The following is a 17,429-nucleotide window of genomic DNA, read 5'->3' on the forward strand; positions in this document are numbered from 1 at the left end:
ATACCATCTACGCCAAGGTAATCGGCATACCTTCGTACTTTGCCGGCTGGCCCGATCTTTTTACATAACACGTGCGTCGGTCGAGTTACCAATTTTAATGCATATACACTGTACGTAGACGTACACACACAGTCACACACGTACGTATGTGTATACGTAAAATATCACCCACCACCACCATCTTTTACCACTGCCTGCCGTGCCATTTGCAGGGTAATTAATAAACACCTCGAGTGTTATATGGTAAAGTACGTTCATTTTCCTATTAATATTTGTACATACATATATCTCGATCGTTATGCCAGGTAGCACATTAACACTATAAACAACAGGTAATTTCATTCTTTCTACAACAGGTGTCCATATAGCCCTTCGGAAAAGTAAAATTTCCGCCTTGTCTATCGTTAATTTACCAAAATATTACAACTAATCGTCGAGTATTTTACCCAAGTGACTCAGGGCGGCAAATCAACGAATAAAAAAAATGCAGACCTTCGTTCGTCGAAATAAATAAGCAGGTATAAGTATTAAATTTATGCAAATAACTTCATCGCATCACAGTCCACACCTCTTCGATCGCAGGAATACACTCTTACATATTTCCTGTTCAAAGATTCACGAAGAGGAAATCGAAACGAATCGAAAATCAGAAATCTTCCTTCTCAACTTCATCAACCTGATTCTAGAGCAAACATAAAAATAACTGAAAACAAAGTCACATTTGAAGAGTGATATTCCAAAACTCGCTTTGTCCATTTTTATCAAAGTTGGGTTTTCAGTGGTAACTGGTAGATGAAGTATTAACTCACATTCCTACATCATCAACCTACCAAAATGAGGTGTTAAACTCACCTAAATAGCCAATTCACTAAAAATTTAAAAAAAAATAATCTTCCAAAACGCGCTTTGTCCACTTTTATTGAAATTTTTTTCAGCAGTATTTAGAGGATGAAATGTATACCTACACTCCTACATCATAAATCCATCCAAATAAAGTGCTAAACTCGCCTAAAAAGCCAATTTACCCGTTTAAAGGGAATCTGTTTTTCCTCTCTCCTGAAAAGTTGTGAAAATGGACAAAGCGAGTTTTGGAATATCACTCTTCATTTGAAAAAATTATCCAAAAATATTGGAAAATCAGTACGATGCTTCGTTTCGCGAACGATTCTCTAAGAAACGACGAATCATTCGAGAACGACTGAATCACTTGAAAATCAAATCAAATAATACACGACAAAACGAAACAAAACGTTCTCAATTTGCCAATAAAAATTATAAACGATTCGTTCGCGAACGATTTTGCTCGAAAAAGAAAAATCGTTCGTGAACGAATGAATCATTAAAATATTAAATCAGGTGTAAAAACATAACGAAAATTCACTAATGAAATCCAATCATTGGAATGGAAAATGGACTTGATTCGTTCGCGAACGATTCGTTTATAGTCGACAAATCATTCAATAACGACTTCATTATCAAATCCAGTTCTAAAAAATGACGTGGAAAAATTGTGTCTCATTCAAATCAATCCATATCAAATAAGGATCGTCGTAGGTGATTCGTTCGTGAATGATTCACTCACAGACGAAAAAAAATCGTTTATTAATAAAAATGAATCATTAACTGACATTACAAATCTATCCAAAAAATGGGAATGATTCGTCCGTGAACGATTCGTTCAGAAAGTTCGAATCATTTGAGAACGATTCACGTACTCGGAAATCAAATCAGATAATACACGAAAAGGTCGAAGGAAACATCCTCCTATCTTATATCTGTCAATAAAAATTGCAAACAATTCGTTCACGAACGATTCTGCTCAAAAATTATAAGTGAATCGTTCGCGAGTGATTCGCTCGAACAAAAAAAAAGTCGTTCGCGAACGATTCGTTCGAATAAGAAAAGTCGTTCGCGAATGAATACATCAATGAAGAATTAAATTTGGTATAAATGACACGATAGAAAAGACAGTTTTAATGACATTATTATGAGCTGGACTAAATTCGTTCGCGAACGATTTTCTCAAAATTGACAAACCATTCGAGAACGACTGAATCACTTGGAACTCACATCAGATGATAGAGGACAAGCTCAAAAATTATAAGTGAATCGTTCGCGAGTGATTTGCTCGAACAAAAAAAAGTCGTTCGCGAACGATTCGTTCGAATAAGAAAAGTCGTTCGCGAATGAATGAATCAATGAAGAATCAAATTTGGTATAAATGACACGACAAAAAAAAGACAGTTTTAATGACATTATTATAAGCTGGACTGAATTCGTTCGCGAACGATTTGCTCAAAATTGTCAAACCATTCGAGAACGACTGAATCACTTGGAACTCACATCAGATGATAGAGGACAAGCTCAAAAATTATAAGTGAATCGTTCGCGAGTGATTTGCTCGAACAAAAAAAAGTCGTTCGCGAACGATTCGTTCGAATAAGAAAAGTTGTTCGCGAATGAATGAATCAATGAAGAATCAAATTTGGTATAAATGACACGATAAAAAAAAGACAATTTTAATGACATTATTATCAGCTGGACTAAATTCGTTCGCGAACGATTCGCTCAAAATCGACGAATCATTCGAGAACGACTGAATCACTTGAAACTCACATCAGAATGATGATAAGAGGACAACCCTAAACGAAATATGTATCACCAATCAGTTCACAGAAATAATGAATTATTCGTTCGCAAATGATTCGCTCGGGCAAGAGGAGTCATTCGCGAATGAATGAATCATTGAAAAATCATACTTGATAAAAATGAAACGATAAACGTAGACAGTTTTAATGACATTATTAAAAATTGGATTCGATTCGTTCGCGAACGAATGGCTCAGAATCGACAAATCATTCGAGAACGACTGAATCACTTGGAACTCACACATCAGATGATTAAGGACTAGTTAAACGAAACATCCTCAATCTGTCAATAAAAATGATAAATGAATCGATCGCGAGTGATTCGCACAAACAAGGAAAGTCGTTCACGAACGATTCACTCGAACAAGAAAAGTCGTTCGCGAACGAATGAATCAATGAGAAATCAAAATTGGTATAAGTAAATCACACTGCAAAAATATACCCTTTTAATCACATCATTAAAAATTGAACTCAATTCGTTCGCGAACGATGTGCTCAAAATCGACGAATCATTCGAGAACGACTGAATCACTTGAAACTCACATCAGAATGATACTAGAGGACAACCCTAAACGAAATATGTATCACCAATCTGTTTATAGAAATTAAATTACGATGAATAATTCTTTCGCAAATGATTCGCTCGGACAAGAGAAGTCGCTCGCGAATGAATGAATCAATGAAAAATCAAACTTGATGAAAATGAAACGATAAAAGTAGACAGTTTTAATGACATTGTTGAAAATTTGATTCAATTCGTTCGCGAACGAATGGCTCATAATCGACAAATCCTTCGAGAACGACTGAATCACTTGGAACTCACATCAGATGATTGAGGACAAGCTAAAAGCTAAACGAAACATACTCAATCTGTTGATAAAAGTTATGAATGAATCGTTTGCGAGTGATTCGCTCGAACAAGGAAAGTCGTTCGCGAACGATTTGTTCGAACAAGAAAAGTCGTTCGCGAATGAATGAATCAATGAAGAATCAAATTTGGTATAAAAGACACGATTAAAAAAAGACAGTTTTAATGACATTATTATCAGCTGGACTAAATTCGTTCGCGAACGATTTGCTCAAAATCGACGAATCATTCGAGAACGACTGAATCACTTGGAACTCACATCACATCAGAATGATGATAGAAGACAACCCTAAACGAAATATCCCTCATCTGTTGATAAAAGTTATGAACGATTCGTTCGCGAATGATTCGCTCAAACAAGAAAAGTCGTTCGCGAATCAATGAATCAATGAAAAATCAAACTTGATGAAAATGAAACGATAAGAGTAGACAGTTTTAATGACATTGTTGAAAATTTGATTCAATTCGTTCGCGAACGAATGGCTCAGAATCGACAAATCATTTGAGAACGACTGAATCACTTGGAACTCACATCAGAATGATGATAGAAGACAACCCTAAACGAAATATCCCTCATCTGTTGATAAAAATTATGAACGATTCGTTCGCGAATGATTCGCTCAAACAAGAAAAGTCGTTCGCGAATCAATGAATCAATGAAAAATCAAACTTGATGAAAATGAAACGATAAAAGTAGACAGTTTTAATGACATTGTTGAAAATTTGATTCAATTCGTTCGCGAACGAATGGCTCATAATCGACAAATCCTTCGAGAACGACTGAATCACTTGGAACTCACATCAGATGATTGAGGACAAGCTAAAAGCTAAACGAAACATACTCAATCTGTTAATAAAAGTTATGAATGAATCGTTTGCGAGTGATTCGCTCGAACAAGGAAAGTCGTTCGCGAACGATTCGTTCGAATAGGAAAAGTCATTCGCGAATGAATGAATCAATGAAGAATCAAATTTGGTATAAATGACACGATAAAAAAAAACAGTTTTAATGACATTATTGTAAGCTGGACTAGATTCGTTCGCGAACGATTTGTTCAAAATCGACGAATCATTCGAGAACGACTGAATCACTTGGAACTCACATCAGAATGATGATAGAGAACAACCCTAAACGAAATATCCCTATCTGTTGATAAAAATTATGAATGATTTGTTCGCGAATGATTCGCTCTGACAAGAAATGTCGTTCGCGAATCAATGTATCAATGAAAAATCAAACTTGGTATTGGTAACAATGAAACGATAAAAGTAGACAGTGTTAATGACATTATTAAAAATTGGATTCAATTCGTTTGCGAACGAATGGCTCAGAATCAACAAATCATTCACGAACTACTGAATCACTTGAACCCCACATCGCCTGATAAAGGACAAGCTAAACGAAACATCCGTAATCTGTCAATAAAATAAAAATTATGAGAGAATCGTTCGCGAGTAATTCGCCCGAATGAGATAAGTCGTTCGCGAACGATTCGCTCGAATATGAAAAATCGTTCGCGAGTGAATAAATCAATGAGAAATCAAAATCGGTATAAATAACACAATAAAAATAGATATTTTTAATCACATCGTTGAAAATTAGACTCAATTAGTTCGCGAACGATTTGCTCATAATCAACGAATCATTCGAGAACGATTGAATCTCTCCCGAGTGAGTCAATGGAAGAGAGGTAAAATCTCACGCCGAGAACTAAAATGACGATGATTTTCAAGTTGCACCTCGCCTCCTGCCCTCTCTTGCAGTGCCTTCCCCCCTCCCCATCTCCCACCGTATCCGCATGTACCTTATTTCACGATTCTTAAACAAAAATTGGCGGTGCGACCTATCAAATTAGATTAAAATTTCACGCTGGCACCAAAAATGACGTCTATTCTTTTCTGGAACCTTTACCCGCTGTTTTAACCTTCCTCATAGTTCTGTTACACGTTTGTTTTTTGTTTTTTTTTTTTCGAAAATTGGTCGCAATGACCCATCATATTGGGGTAGGATTTCACGCTGGGATCCAAAATGATGACTGTTCTCTTGTCCCAACTTATTTCACTTGTTTCCCCCTTCCATCACAGGATTTGGACAATTACTGTTATGTGTCATCAGTTGACAACTGGTTCATTCTGATAATCTTACTTGAATATTTTGAGAAAAATTCTACTACAAGGTGAAAAAACTTTTTAAAAATTTTACTTGACAACTGAAATTAACATAGCAGAATGAGTAGAAAACGTTGATGAATTACTGATAGAAAAAGAAGTAACAAAGTATGAAAATAATAATAATAATGACACAAAAACTGACATTAAGATAATAAGATTTTAAGATTATTTTCTTGCCGCATCCATGTCGTCGCTCGATCGAGGCTTCATCAATTTCGAAAATAGACCCGGAAGATTGGACAATACCGAGGGTTGATTTACTCCATTCACTTCATCGAATAAATGAGGATGTTCCAAAATCGTATTTTTCCACGACTGAGTTGAAGTGATCCTAGCAAAGTGCTTTTTAATATAAAATATGACTTGCTTTCTCAAATGTTCGAGCAGATATAAATCAGCAAACACCAAAACATCAGTTGCGTTTTCTTCAGACAAATCCTTCAACAACATTTCTTCACAAAGTAGTCTCAGACCACTAACATCGTATTTCCCAGCTGCTACAAGTAATTCACGTACCATCCCTGGATGTGGAGTTTTATCGGTGTACAGATACTGTAGAAATGCTTTAAACACTTCGGGTTTCATGTCTGGAATATCTACCTTATTGAGTCGATTTTCTTGCATATCGTGTTTGAACATCGCAGCGAAAACAGGACTACGCGCTGCTAAAATGATCTTGTGAGCGCCGAAATTCTCACCATTCAGAGAGAATGTTACGTCTATCAAGTCTTGATTAAGCAATAAGCGTTCCAAACTCTTTGAAACACAGTTTTCAGACATCATTGGTCCTATATTACACCGCTGCACTGTTTCGATGGTTGTGCTATTTAATGTAGCGCCTTTCAGTTCGCACACAATTGTCAACGCGTCTTCGTGTAATATTTTTTGGCCTGCATGTGGTTTCAGTAATCTTGTTTTTGAAATAAATGCTGGGAATCCCCAAGAACTTATACTTCTTTTACCGGGTTTTAATATTTTGCAATACTGACGAACATTTGCTGCCTTTCCTTTATCATCCAAAAAATAAAATTTCGCTTTAACTAAAATACCATCAGTAAAGCCTTTATCAAGGCACAAATACACAGCGAAATAATCACTCTCATCAGGCTCATGATTTTCAAGTTCAAATTCCAAGTGCCACTCACATTCAGGATACGAGGGGATTTTAAATATCGTCGATTTCAGAACTTTATTCATTTTGCAATGGAAATGTTCGAAATGTTTGATTGTCCATAAATAAGAGAATCCTCCCCATTTGACATCGACGAGAGAATGTTCATTTTTAATCGACGCTTCAGTTTCTGAATTAAATGCAGATGGTTGAGAAGACGAAGTTGACTGGCCCATCTCTACAAGTATCTAGGTATGGGAGAATAAGTATCTACTTAAGTACGATACCTTTCAAAAATGTTGCTGGATTTAAAGTTTACAATGAAGCTACACACGCTGCAAAACGACGCAATAATGAAAGGTAACCGCAAAACCCCTAAAAAAAAGGAATTCAGATTATATTTTATGAAACAATTATACATTCAACGAGTAAGATATGAAAATAATGACCGACGGCGACTCACCAATCCACTTTTTGCGAACCAACAGATTGAAAAATTCGTGCAATCATACAATTCATAACATTCTGGATGTTTTAGATCACAATGAAGAATTTCCACTCCAATCTGATCACTCCTTTGCTTCACACGAACACACCTGCATATAAGACTACCATACTGGCAGCTATCTTGGCAAAATATCCTGTGTAACGCCGATTTCTCCCGCTGGGTGCTCTTGGCTTAGCATTATGGCTGTACAGGGGGGGGGGTCCAAAAGTCACCTGGCGACCTAGAAAATCGAGCGCATGCGCGTTCCATCGCTCTGGCTTCGCATTACACTGTGTTGCTTAGCAACTGAGCCGGTCAGGTATCATGTTAGTGGAGGGTCCAAAAGTCACCTGCAGGTGACTTTTGGACTCGATTTTCGAAGTAGCCATGGTTACCTCGAAAATCGAGCGTACGCGCTCCATTGCTCCGGCTTCACATTACACTGTGTTACTTATTGCAAATTTGCCAGGTGACTTTTGGACACCCCCCCCCCCCCCTGTAGTTTAATTTCAATTCATCTGCCCTTAAAATTGAAAAAAATATTTGCATTAAATTAAATTGGATTTTCTGTAAAAATTCAACCCTTAAAAATAAACATCGCGACAAAAAAATAAAAATTACGGTCATGAGTGGTTACCTAAGAAGCATAGTGAGGTGTAAATTATTTTGTATTTTTCAAATTGTTTAGGTCGTTTTCATTACAGAATTGTGTTTTCTATATTTACAGAGGGATAAATTTTTGAAATTTCGCTTTTTTTCAATAATCACGTAAAAAATACCTTGCGTAATTGAAATTGAATTTACGACTTGACGAATCTGGATTATCCATCATTTTTTCTATACGAAAAATTATTCTCAGGTAGGTACTTGGATTTCTCGTGACGTTTAAAACCTTATATTTGAGACTAACTTTACGAAGGTCTACCTAATTTAAATACATCGTCCAACTCTGCTACATATTATTATTTATTATCTTGCGGTGTCAATAATGAATCCCATAACGATGAAGAAATATTCTTTTGGCCCTAACAAGGGAACCTCTTGAGGTATCCGCCTCCGATTTGAACGGGACCACGATTTTTGTAAAGAGCATGTTCTAAAACCCCCAAATCCAAATTTTCAGCTGCCCAAGTTCATTTTTCGATTTTTGGCGAATTTTTGAAAATCCAAAATTGACTATTTTGGTGATTTATGTTTTTTTTAAAAAGTATGTACTTGAACAGTAAAAATGTTCAAAATAAGTCCTAAAACTGATATTACCCCCCCCCCCCCCCAACCAAATTTCGCCATTTCCAGCCATTCTGGAGCCTCCAGCGCTATTTTTCAATTTCTCCAGAACTTTTGAATTTGCTCCAGAAGGCGTGAATATGAAGTTGGGCAGCTAAAAATCGAGTTGTGTGTTATACTCGATCTGTTTAACAAGTTTGTCCACTTTTGGATCGGTTTTGGGAGGGACACCTCAAGAGTGGTTTTTTGGCCAGATTTTTTCATAATAAGAAATTCTAAAAAATCAAAATTTTACTGTTTGCGAGGAAATTGATATAGGGCATACTGCCTCCATCGCCTAAAGGGGGATGATTTTGTGAACCCTTTAAACTGAAAAGTTTGGTAACGTATTCTTTACGAAGGGTAAAATAGTTAGTAATTTGTCATCAATTGAATGACAGATTTATGATGACAAGTTAGGTCTTTGTATCGAGCTCGCGGCCGAGAGTCGATTATTTAAAAAGGGAAAAATGCCAACAAAGATCTTAGCCTTTGGTCACGTGACTATCTTAAAAAATTATATATACAAGTAGTCTGCGGCATTTTCTCCACTTAGTCTCATTAGCTGCAGCAAGATGGTTCTTCGTCATTTAGTAATAAGTTTTTATTTGTTAACACCTCGCGTGTGAAATTTATATAATTGATTTAGACAATCAATTGATCCTATGATCAATTGTATTGGAGTTCTTTTCAGTAGTTTGAGGTGTATCCGGACACCTGTAAATTATGCGAAGTGGTACGTGAAATCTCGTTTAGTTAAGGTGCCATCGAAGTCCTTAGTTTTGGTAGGACCCCAGATAGAGATGGTCAATGTGGACAGTTTTCAGGTAAATGTTAAAGCGCATTTATCATCAAGGTAATTGGCTTATTACTAATTATTGTTATAGGTAGGTATGTGGAATCGGAGAATTCCATGCCTACCTAATATTTTATCAATGGTGTTTTGCATGACTTCATCGTGTATTTTGTGTATAGGTTTCTTATTTTTCTACTCGTAAGCATTCCCTAAATAGGAGGAATGCTACGAGGAAATTAATTAAGTGCACTCGGCACTAGTTATAAATTATGCTTAATACTTCCTTATGACGGATCGTAGTAGACTTACGCTACCGATTGGTAGAACCGATGTCCTATGTATAAATACGTTATAATAAATTCTTTAAATTGTATTGTAGGTTGTTTTTATTTCAACGTTCGATACATAGATTTTTGCATAGTTATGTCAGGTTATTGGTTAGATAGAGAGTCTTGAGCTATCCAGGCAAATAAGGAAATATTCACTCCTAAGGTGATAATTCTAGAACTCACTAGCATAGGAAAATAAATAATTCCTCCTCTCCCTCTTCCCAGTCCCAATGTATTTAACTATGTCAAAATTTTTGAAATTTGCGCGAATCGCTGTATTTCGTCCACAACTAACCTCCCGAGACCGAATTCCGCCATTTCCTGCCATTCTGGAGCCTCCAGCGCCATTTTTCAATTTCTCCAGAACTTTTGAATTTGCTCCAGAAGGCGTGAATATGAAGTTGGGCAGCTAAAAATCGAGTTGTGCGTTATACTCGATCTGTTTAACAAGTTTATCCACTTTTGAGTCGGTTTTGGGAGGGACACCTCAAGAGTGGTTTCTTGACCAGATTTTTTCATAATAAGAAATTCTAAAAAATCAAAATTTTACTGTTGGCAAGGAAATTTTTGAAATTTGCGCGAATCGCTGTATTTCGTCCACAACTAACCTCCCGAGACCGAATTCCGCCATTTCCTGCCATTCTGGAGCCTCCAGCGCAATTTTTAAATTTCTCCTGAACTTTTGAATACCACTCTTGAGGTGTCCCTCCCAAAACCGACTCAAAAGTGGATAAACTTGTTAAACAGATCGAGTATAATACACGAATCGATTTTCAGCTGCTCAACTTCATATTCACGCCTTCTGGAGTAAATTCAAAATTCTGGAGAAATTTAAAAATCGCGCTGGAGGCTCCAGATCGGTGGGAAATGGCGGAATGCGGTCTCAGGAGGTTAGTTGTGGACGAAATACAGCGATTCGCGCAAATTTCGGAAATTTCCTCGCAAACGGTAAAATTTTGATTTTTTTTGGATTTCTTATTATGAAAAAAGCTGGTCAAAAAACCACTCTTGAGGTGTCTCTCCCAAAATCGACTCAAATGTGGATAAACTTGATAAACAGATCGAGTATAACACACAACTCGATTTTTAGCTGCCCAACTTCATATTCACGCCTTCTGGAGCAAATTCAAAATTCTGGAGAAATTGAAAAATAGCGCTGGAGGCTCCAGAATGGCTGGAAATGGCGAAATATGGTTGGGGGGGGGGGTTACTATCAGTTTTAGGACTTATTTTCAACATGTTTACTGTTCAAGTACGTACTTTTAAAAAAAAGCATAAATCATTAAAATAGTCAATTTTGTTGATTTTTGGATACTTTTATTATGAAAAAGAAACCCTGTTGGGTGAAATTCCGCGATTCCGCGAATAAATCCGCCAAAAAAACCGCCAATCCGCTATAAAAACCGCCTTTAGGGGATTAGACGATTTACTTGAAAGCGACTTTTATAGCGAACTGGCTAATCCGTCCAAAAACCCGCTTAGCGGATTAATAATCCGCCAAATTACCATTAAAGTGAGTAAACCGCGGAAAAAACCGCTGAAAAAATCGCGTCTACTCCGTGGTGGTTCGCCTGAATTTTAAATGCAGCTTATCTTTTCTGTGAACGGATGTAGTTCGAGAATACCTGGGGTACCTCCCTGAATTTTTTCAGAATTTTTCATCGAAGGGGGAGAGGGGGAGAAGGGAGAACAAAAGAAAACTTTAAATCGCCATATCCCCGGAACGAAAAAATATACCAAAACGATTTTTTCGTCAAATAAGTATGTATCTTTTAGGTCTACCTTCTATAGAAATCATCGCCAGGCCATTTGGATTGGCGGGTCAAACTCTCAAAAGCTCAAAAAACCACGTTTTTTACGTTTTTCTCAAAAATTATGGACAAATGGCGGAAATTGAAGAGAACTAAAATTGTTCTATGTGTTTTACAAAACTACGCGCGCAGAAGTATTTTTGCTTACATCAAGATGGCTAAAAGGTATTCGGGAGGGGGGGGGGGGAATAAAATATGTGAAATGCTTTGAAATTTTGATGAAACATTGTTATGTACCTTTGAAAAAATGTTGGAGCCAAAAAATTTTCCCCTCTCCACATCTCTTGCTCACAAAAAAACGATTTTTTCGAGAAGAAATTTAAAAATCATGTTTCAACGATCTTCGAATAAAAGATTACGGATTCACTCAAAATATATGAAGAAGACATGATTCTAGCAACGATATTTTTTTCAAAAATTGTTGGCCCCTCTGTCCCAAGTGAAATTATTTGAGATTCTGAATCCATTCTATGTAATTACACATTTTTAATCGTTATTGCCATTTATTGTACATCGCCAAAAATTTGGTGATTTTTGGCAATTTTTCTTGATTCTTTGAAATATAAAATATTGGCATCACTAAGTACGTTCCAAAATATTTCCTCAGTTTCAGAAATAAAAATACATATCTTGTAATATTTTTTCGTCATTATTGCGAAACATTTGCAAAGAAAATATTTTCAAAAGACCTATACTTGAAAACGTGGTTTTTGAGGTTTTTTGAGCGTTTGAGCTTGACCCACCAATCCAAATGGTCGGGCGATGATCTCTATAGAAGGTACACCTATAATATCGAAAAAATCGTTTGGTATGTTTTTTTGTTCCGGGATGACGTCGATTCAAAGTTTTCTTTTGTTTCCCTTTCTCCCCACCCCCTACGATGAAAAATTCTGAAAAAATTCAGGGAGGTACCATGTATCCTCCAACTATATTCGTTCACAGAAAAATTTTATCTCAAACACGCGCTGATGCAAAATTTTTCCCCTGAAAAGAGCGTTTTTTGGCCCACCTGGTCGAAGGGAGTAAGATGAGGGGCGGGTTATGGGCCCAAAATTATGTTTTTGGAGTACTAAACATACCCTGTGAGTTATCAAAATTCAAGAATACTTGAAACTAATTTTTCAAAATTTTGTTTATCTTTTTACAAATACTTTGATTGACTTTAATTCAACACAAGTAGTCAAGTACCTATTGCATTTTTTTTTGATTTATAAAAACTTGGATTTTCTAATGCACCTTACCCTAGTAAATTATAATTGAATTCAGAAATTAAATCTAAAAAAAAAAAATCGACAAATTTGTAGTTTTTACACCCCCTCAAAATGACAATACTGGCTAAAATATTCAAGGTGAAAAAATTCCAAAAAAAAGTACGCATGATTTCATTTTTTCATCACGTACGTACACCCCCCCCCCCAATCATCGTTCAAAAAACGGCGTCGCATCAAAGCCAGCGCCACATCCTGGTAACTTTAAAAGTGCCCATCCGCTCCTGCTTATATTGTTCAAAATGCAGTACGCTCCACGATAGGCCCCGTAGTCTAGTGGTTAAGGTTAGGTAGTTAGGGACGTAGGGTCGCAGGTTCGAATCCCCAGTTAGGTAGAAAATTTTCGTTGATATACTGACACGAAAATTGTGTCAAAAAATCGCTAAGTGCAATGTAAACTGATTCACATAAACATAATGCATATCAAACGCGTTAATTATTTTTAAAAAATCAAAAATTTACTCGTATAGTACATTGCACCACAGTTTTTTCTCAGTGTATCAAAAATCGCGATATCAAAAAGCCGCCATATCAAAAATCCGCTTTACCGTGATGACGATTATTCTGCTTTCAAATTCCGCATTGCGGAAAAAAAACCGCCATAAATTCCGCTTAGCGGTTAGCGGTTAGTCCCAAATAGCCGCGACGGATTTTTTGACGGGTTTCATCACGGATTTTCCCCCAACAGGGAACTGTTCAAAAACCCACTCATGAGGTGTCCCCTCCAGAATCGGCTCAAATGCGAATAAATTCGTTAAACAGTTCGAGTATAACGCACAACTCGATTTTTAGCTGTCCAACTTCATATTCACGCCTTCTGGAGAAATTGAAAAATCGCGCTGGAGCCTCCAGAATGGCTGGAAATGGAGAATTTCGCCCTCGTGGGGTTAGTTCATGACAAAATACTGCGATTCGCGTAAATTTCGAAAATTTTCTCGCAAACGGGAAATTTTTGATTTTTGAATTTTTTTATTTTAATAAAAAACTGGTCAAAAAAACCACTCTTGAGGTGTTCGCTTCAGAATCGGCTCAAATGTGGATACATTCGTTAAACAGATCGAGTATAACACACAACTCGATTTTCAGCTGCCCAATTTCATATTCACGCCTTCTGGAGCAAATTCAAAATTCTGGAGAAATTTAAAAATCGCGCTGGAGGCTCCATATCGGTGGGGAATGGCGGAATGCGGTCTCGGGAGGTTAGTTGTGGACAAAATACAGCGATTCGCGCAAATTTCGGAAATTTCCTTGCAAACGGTAAAATTTTGATTTTTCTTTTTTGATTTTTTAATTTTGAAAAAACCTGGTCAAAAAACCACTCTTGAGGTGTCCCTCACAAAACCTGTGATATACTACTATGCCGTACGTGGTATGTATAGGGCTCGCCCACATGGTAACACTGCGTTGCACTAAGGCAACACTGCGTTGTATTCTCGTCAGCTAGCCATACGAGCCAAGCGACGAGAGTACAGAACGCCAGTAATGTATCCGAGTGCACGCGGGTATGTTATTCACGGTTAATGGGTTAATGCAGTCATTTAAGTATAAGTTTTTACTCTCGAGTGTTAAGTATTATATTTAGTGCTTTAGTTTTAGTTAGTTATTAGTGAAACCAATGAATAGACGAGAAGGAGTGATGATCTACTCGTCGCCACTCTGGGTAAGTACTTGCACATATCAGTGTGAATAAGTTAGATCTCCTTGCCAGAGGAGATCACTTATCCAAACCTACACCACAGTGTGTAACACCAACGTGTGTATATTTAGTTTAAGAAAGTGTCTTGTTAACGTACATAAATACATAGAATATGTGATTATGTAAAACTTGTAACGTGTTGTTAATATTGCACACATTAAATATTATTCTCGTGTATAACTTGTTATTATTTATGGTGTGTATGATCATATGTTAAGAGTGTAAAAGCAACCATTTCCTACTCACGCCCTAGCCGAGCATGTGAGGTATTCCGGTGAGTATTTAGTAGAAATACTCTAAGGGATATTTCTTGGAAACAACACAATAGCAACCACCATCGTAAGTCACATTACCAATCACTGCTTTAAGCCATTTTACCCTCTTACATTGGCGCCCTTCCGAGTGTCCAAAAAGCACAGATTTGTCGTAATCTGAGCTTGGAGGAAGTAAATCGTTATGAGTACAAAGTTTAGATCGCGACCAAACTTTGGAAAATAATACTTGCAGTATGATTTCAATTGTACTTACGATTCACTTCTTGACTATTCTCAGACCAAAGTGTCCGAAAATAGGAAAGGAAAGAATACTTGTGAATATTTCAAAGTAAATAATCACGAAAGTATTAAGTTGCTTTCACTCATACACACACACACCTAGTCAAATTTGCCGGAATTTGACGAAAACGTGTTTATTTTTACATGTGTATGTGTGGTGGTAGATGATGAAATCCATCGATGGATAAAAAATCCGTTGAGAATTTCTCAGAACTCAATCCGTTCGTCGAAACGTGAAAAGCGAGTTCCAGCTTGTCCGCCGCATTGTTGCGTGACCCCTACCACCACCCAAGGACAGACACACACGTCGCACTAGCCGCCATCTTTGCGATGTCGCCGCTGCAGCTGTGTAGCCACCAACCGTCGAGTTGATAGCTACCGCGGCTCGCATTATATATTTTTCTTTTCAAGTGTGACGACGGTTATAGCCACGCTCCTCCAGAGAAGCAGCTTGACTGTCATTGTGTTATTTTTTTCGCGCGCATTTTTGCGTCTTTAGTGTGTGTCTTGTCCGGTATCTTTTCACGTTTTATTTTTTAAAGTGAATTTTGATACTAAGCAATTTATTTGCATAATTTCTCCGCGTTTGTTTTTCAACCACGCGATCAGCAGCAGTAGAACTTCTGTTCGAAGCTATATTTTGCAGCAGTATTGGTAAGTAATATCGTAAAATATTACAGTACATTTCGCGAGTGGCTTTTCAATCAAAGCAAACACATCGCAAGCATTTTTCGCGTATTTTTTCAAACCAGCACTCAAAGCTGAGTGATAATTCAGTGTCCTTGTATTTTTTCAGAAATACCCAAGGTGGTATTTTGGCACCTGAATTTTTTCTCCAGCAATTCGTGTTCGTGTTCGCGATTCATTCGAAGCTAATTTTTTAGCTGAGATCTAGTGCTCTTTATCTTGTCCGAGTCACCTCTGAAGTGACTTTGCACTCGAATCCCGCTAAGAAACACGTTTCGAGCACGTGTGAAACAGTTCGTCCTGACTCAGCGCTTTTTATCTTGTCCGGATTACTCGCCGTAGTAATCTAGCGACTTGAGTCACCCGACTGTATAGCTCAGTGCTACTGAAGCGCAATTTACGTGATAGAATATTTTTGTGTACCAGAACTAACTCGCGAATTAAAACCAGCATTGCACGTGAATTTGTGTTCGAAATTTAATAGAAATTTCACACAAAAAAGGGAAAATATTCGTCGTAATATTACCCCAGCTGTAGTTGAATTCGAACGAAATGGCATTTACTGGACCAGCTGCAGGCACCCGAAGTAAAGCGGTAGCCCTTACGCAACACCAAGTACATTGCTTATGTATTGGTGAAACGCACGAAGAATCGTGCGTTACGTTGAAAAATTCGGATAACAAATCCAAACGGAAAAATCGAAAAAATCCACCTACGCAGGATTTAAACGTAGAACAACCTGAACAACAATCGAGTCCGCAGAACCTTGTGGAATCATTGTTCAGCAGTCATCCGCCATCAAACAATTCTGACGAAGAATATGACGAGGATGATGATGAGGATGACGAAGATTACGTACCTACCGAAGAAAATAACATGGTACATGGATCAGATCTCCCTGACCCGCCCCCAGCGAGGACACGTCACCTGCAAAATTACAGGGACTCAAAAAGGGAAGAATGCAGATCAAAAACTGAACTGAAACGACCTGAAATCGCCACCGATGCTGAAATAAATGATCCGTTGAGATCGTTGTTTCAGCAAACATGGGATTTCACTGAAGGTGCCATAGAGAACCTACAGATTGGTCAAGCAGTTCAAGAACACAGCCTTATCCGAATAGAAGACTGTCTAATTAATCTTGTGGACCATGCAGGTAGTACGAACCGCAACATTGACGGATACAGAAACGACGTAAAAGACGTTTGTGAACACTGTACCCAATGGGCCACTGGCATGAAAGAATATGTAGGTCAAACTACCGGTGCAGCTTTACAAAAAGCTGACAGCGCGATGCAAAAGGCAACGCAATGTGAAACCAAATTTGACCAAGCGACCAATTTATTCAAAGTCGAAATGACTAAACACAAAGCAGAAGGCAGCCAGTTAGCGCATGCAGTTGCAGATATGAGAAAGGAAGGTGGATGTAGACCCAACAGTGGTCTTAATTCCACCCCAACCTTGAAAATAAATGCCAACTTAGTCAGAAGTGCTGGCATTTATTATGACGAATCGAAACGTTACTTCCCTCATGAATTTGTACGTCAGTTCGAAGACTACGTAAACAAAAGCAATGCCGCCGAAACTCAGAAAATTTACGCATTCCAAGGAGTAATTGAGACTCAAGATGCGACAGAGTGGAAAGGCGACATGGTGGGAATAACGGACTACGAAGACCTAAAACAGAGATTCCTTCAACATTATTGGAACAGTCAGTGTCAAAACGATGCATGGGA

General features: G+C 37.6%; 1 protein-coding gene across 1 annotated transcript; it reads right to left on the minus strand.

Annotated features, from left to right (window-relative positions):
- Positions 1–5,700: 5,700 nt before the first annotated feature.
- Positions 5,701–7,999, minus strand: LOC135848124 (speckle-type POZ protein-like). The gene is made up of 2 exons (XM_065367915.1): positions 7,263–7,999; positions 5,701–7,174 (listed from the first exon to the last, which is right to left on the minus strand). Exon 2 carries the CDS (start codon positions 7,033–7,035, stop codon positions 5,854–5,856), a length of 1,182 nt encoding a protein of 393 aa, XP_065223987.1. The 5' UTR covers positions 7,036–7,174; positions 7,263–7,999; the 3' UTR covers positions 5,701–5,853.
- Positions 8,000–17,429: the final 9,430 nt, after the last annotated feature.

The sequence above is a fragment of the Planococcus citri genome, chromosome 5 (assembly GCF_950023065.1).
Source record: "Planococcus citri chromosome 5, ihPlaCitr1.1, whole genome shotgun sequence".
NCBI classification, from domain to species: domain Eukaryota; kingdom Metazoa; phylum Arthropoda; class Insecta; order Hemiptera; family Pseudococcidae; genus Planococcus; species Planococcus citri.

Excerpts from the sequence above, each read along its gene's own strand:
- LOC135848124 (XM_065367915.1), bottom strand. The coding sequence starts at position 7,035 with ATGGGCCAGTCAACTTCGTCTTCTCAACCATCTGCATTTAATTCAGAA.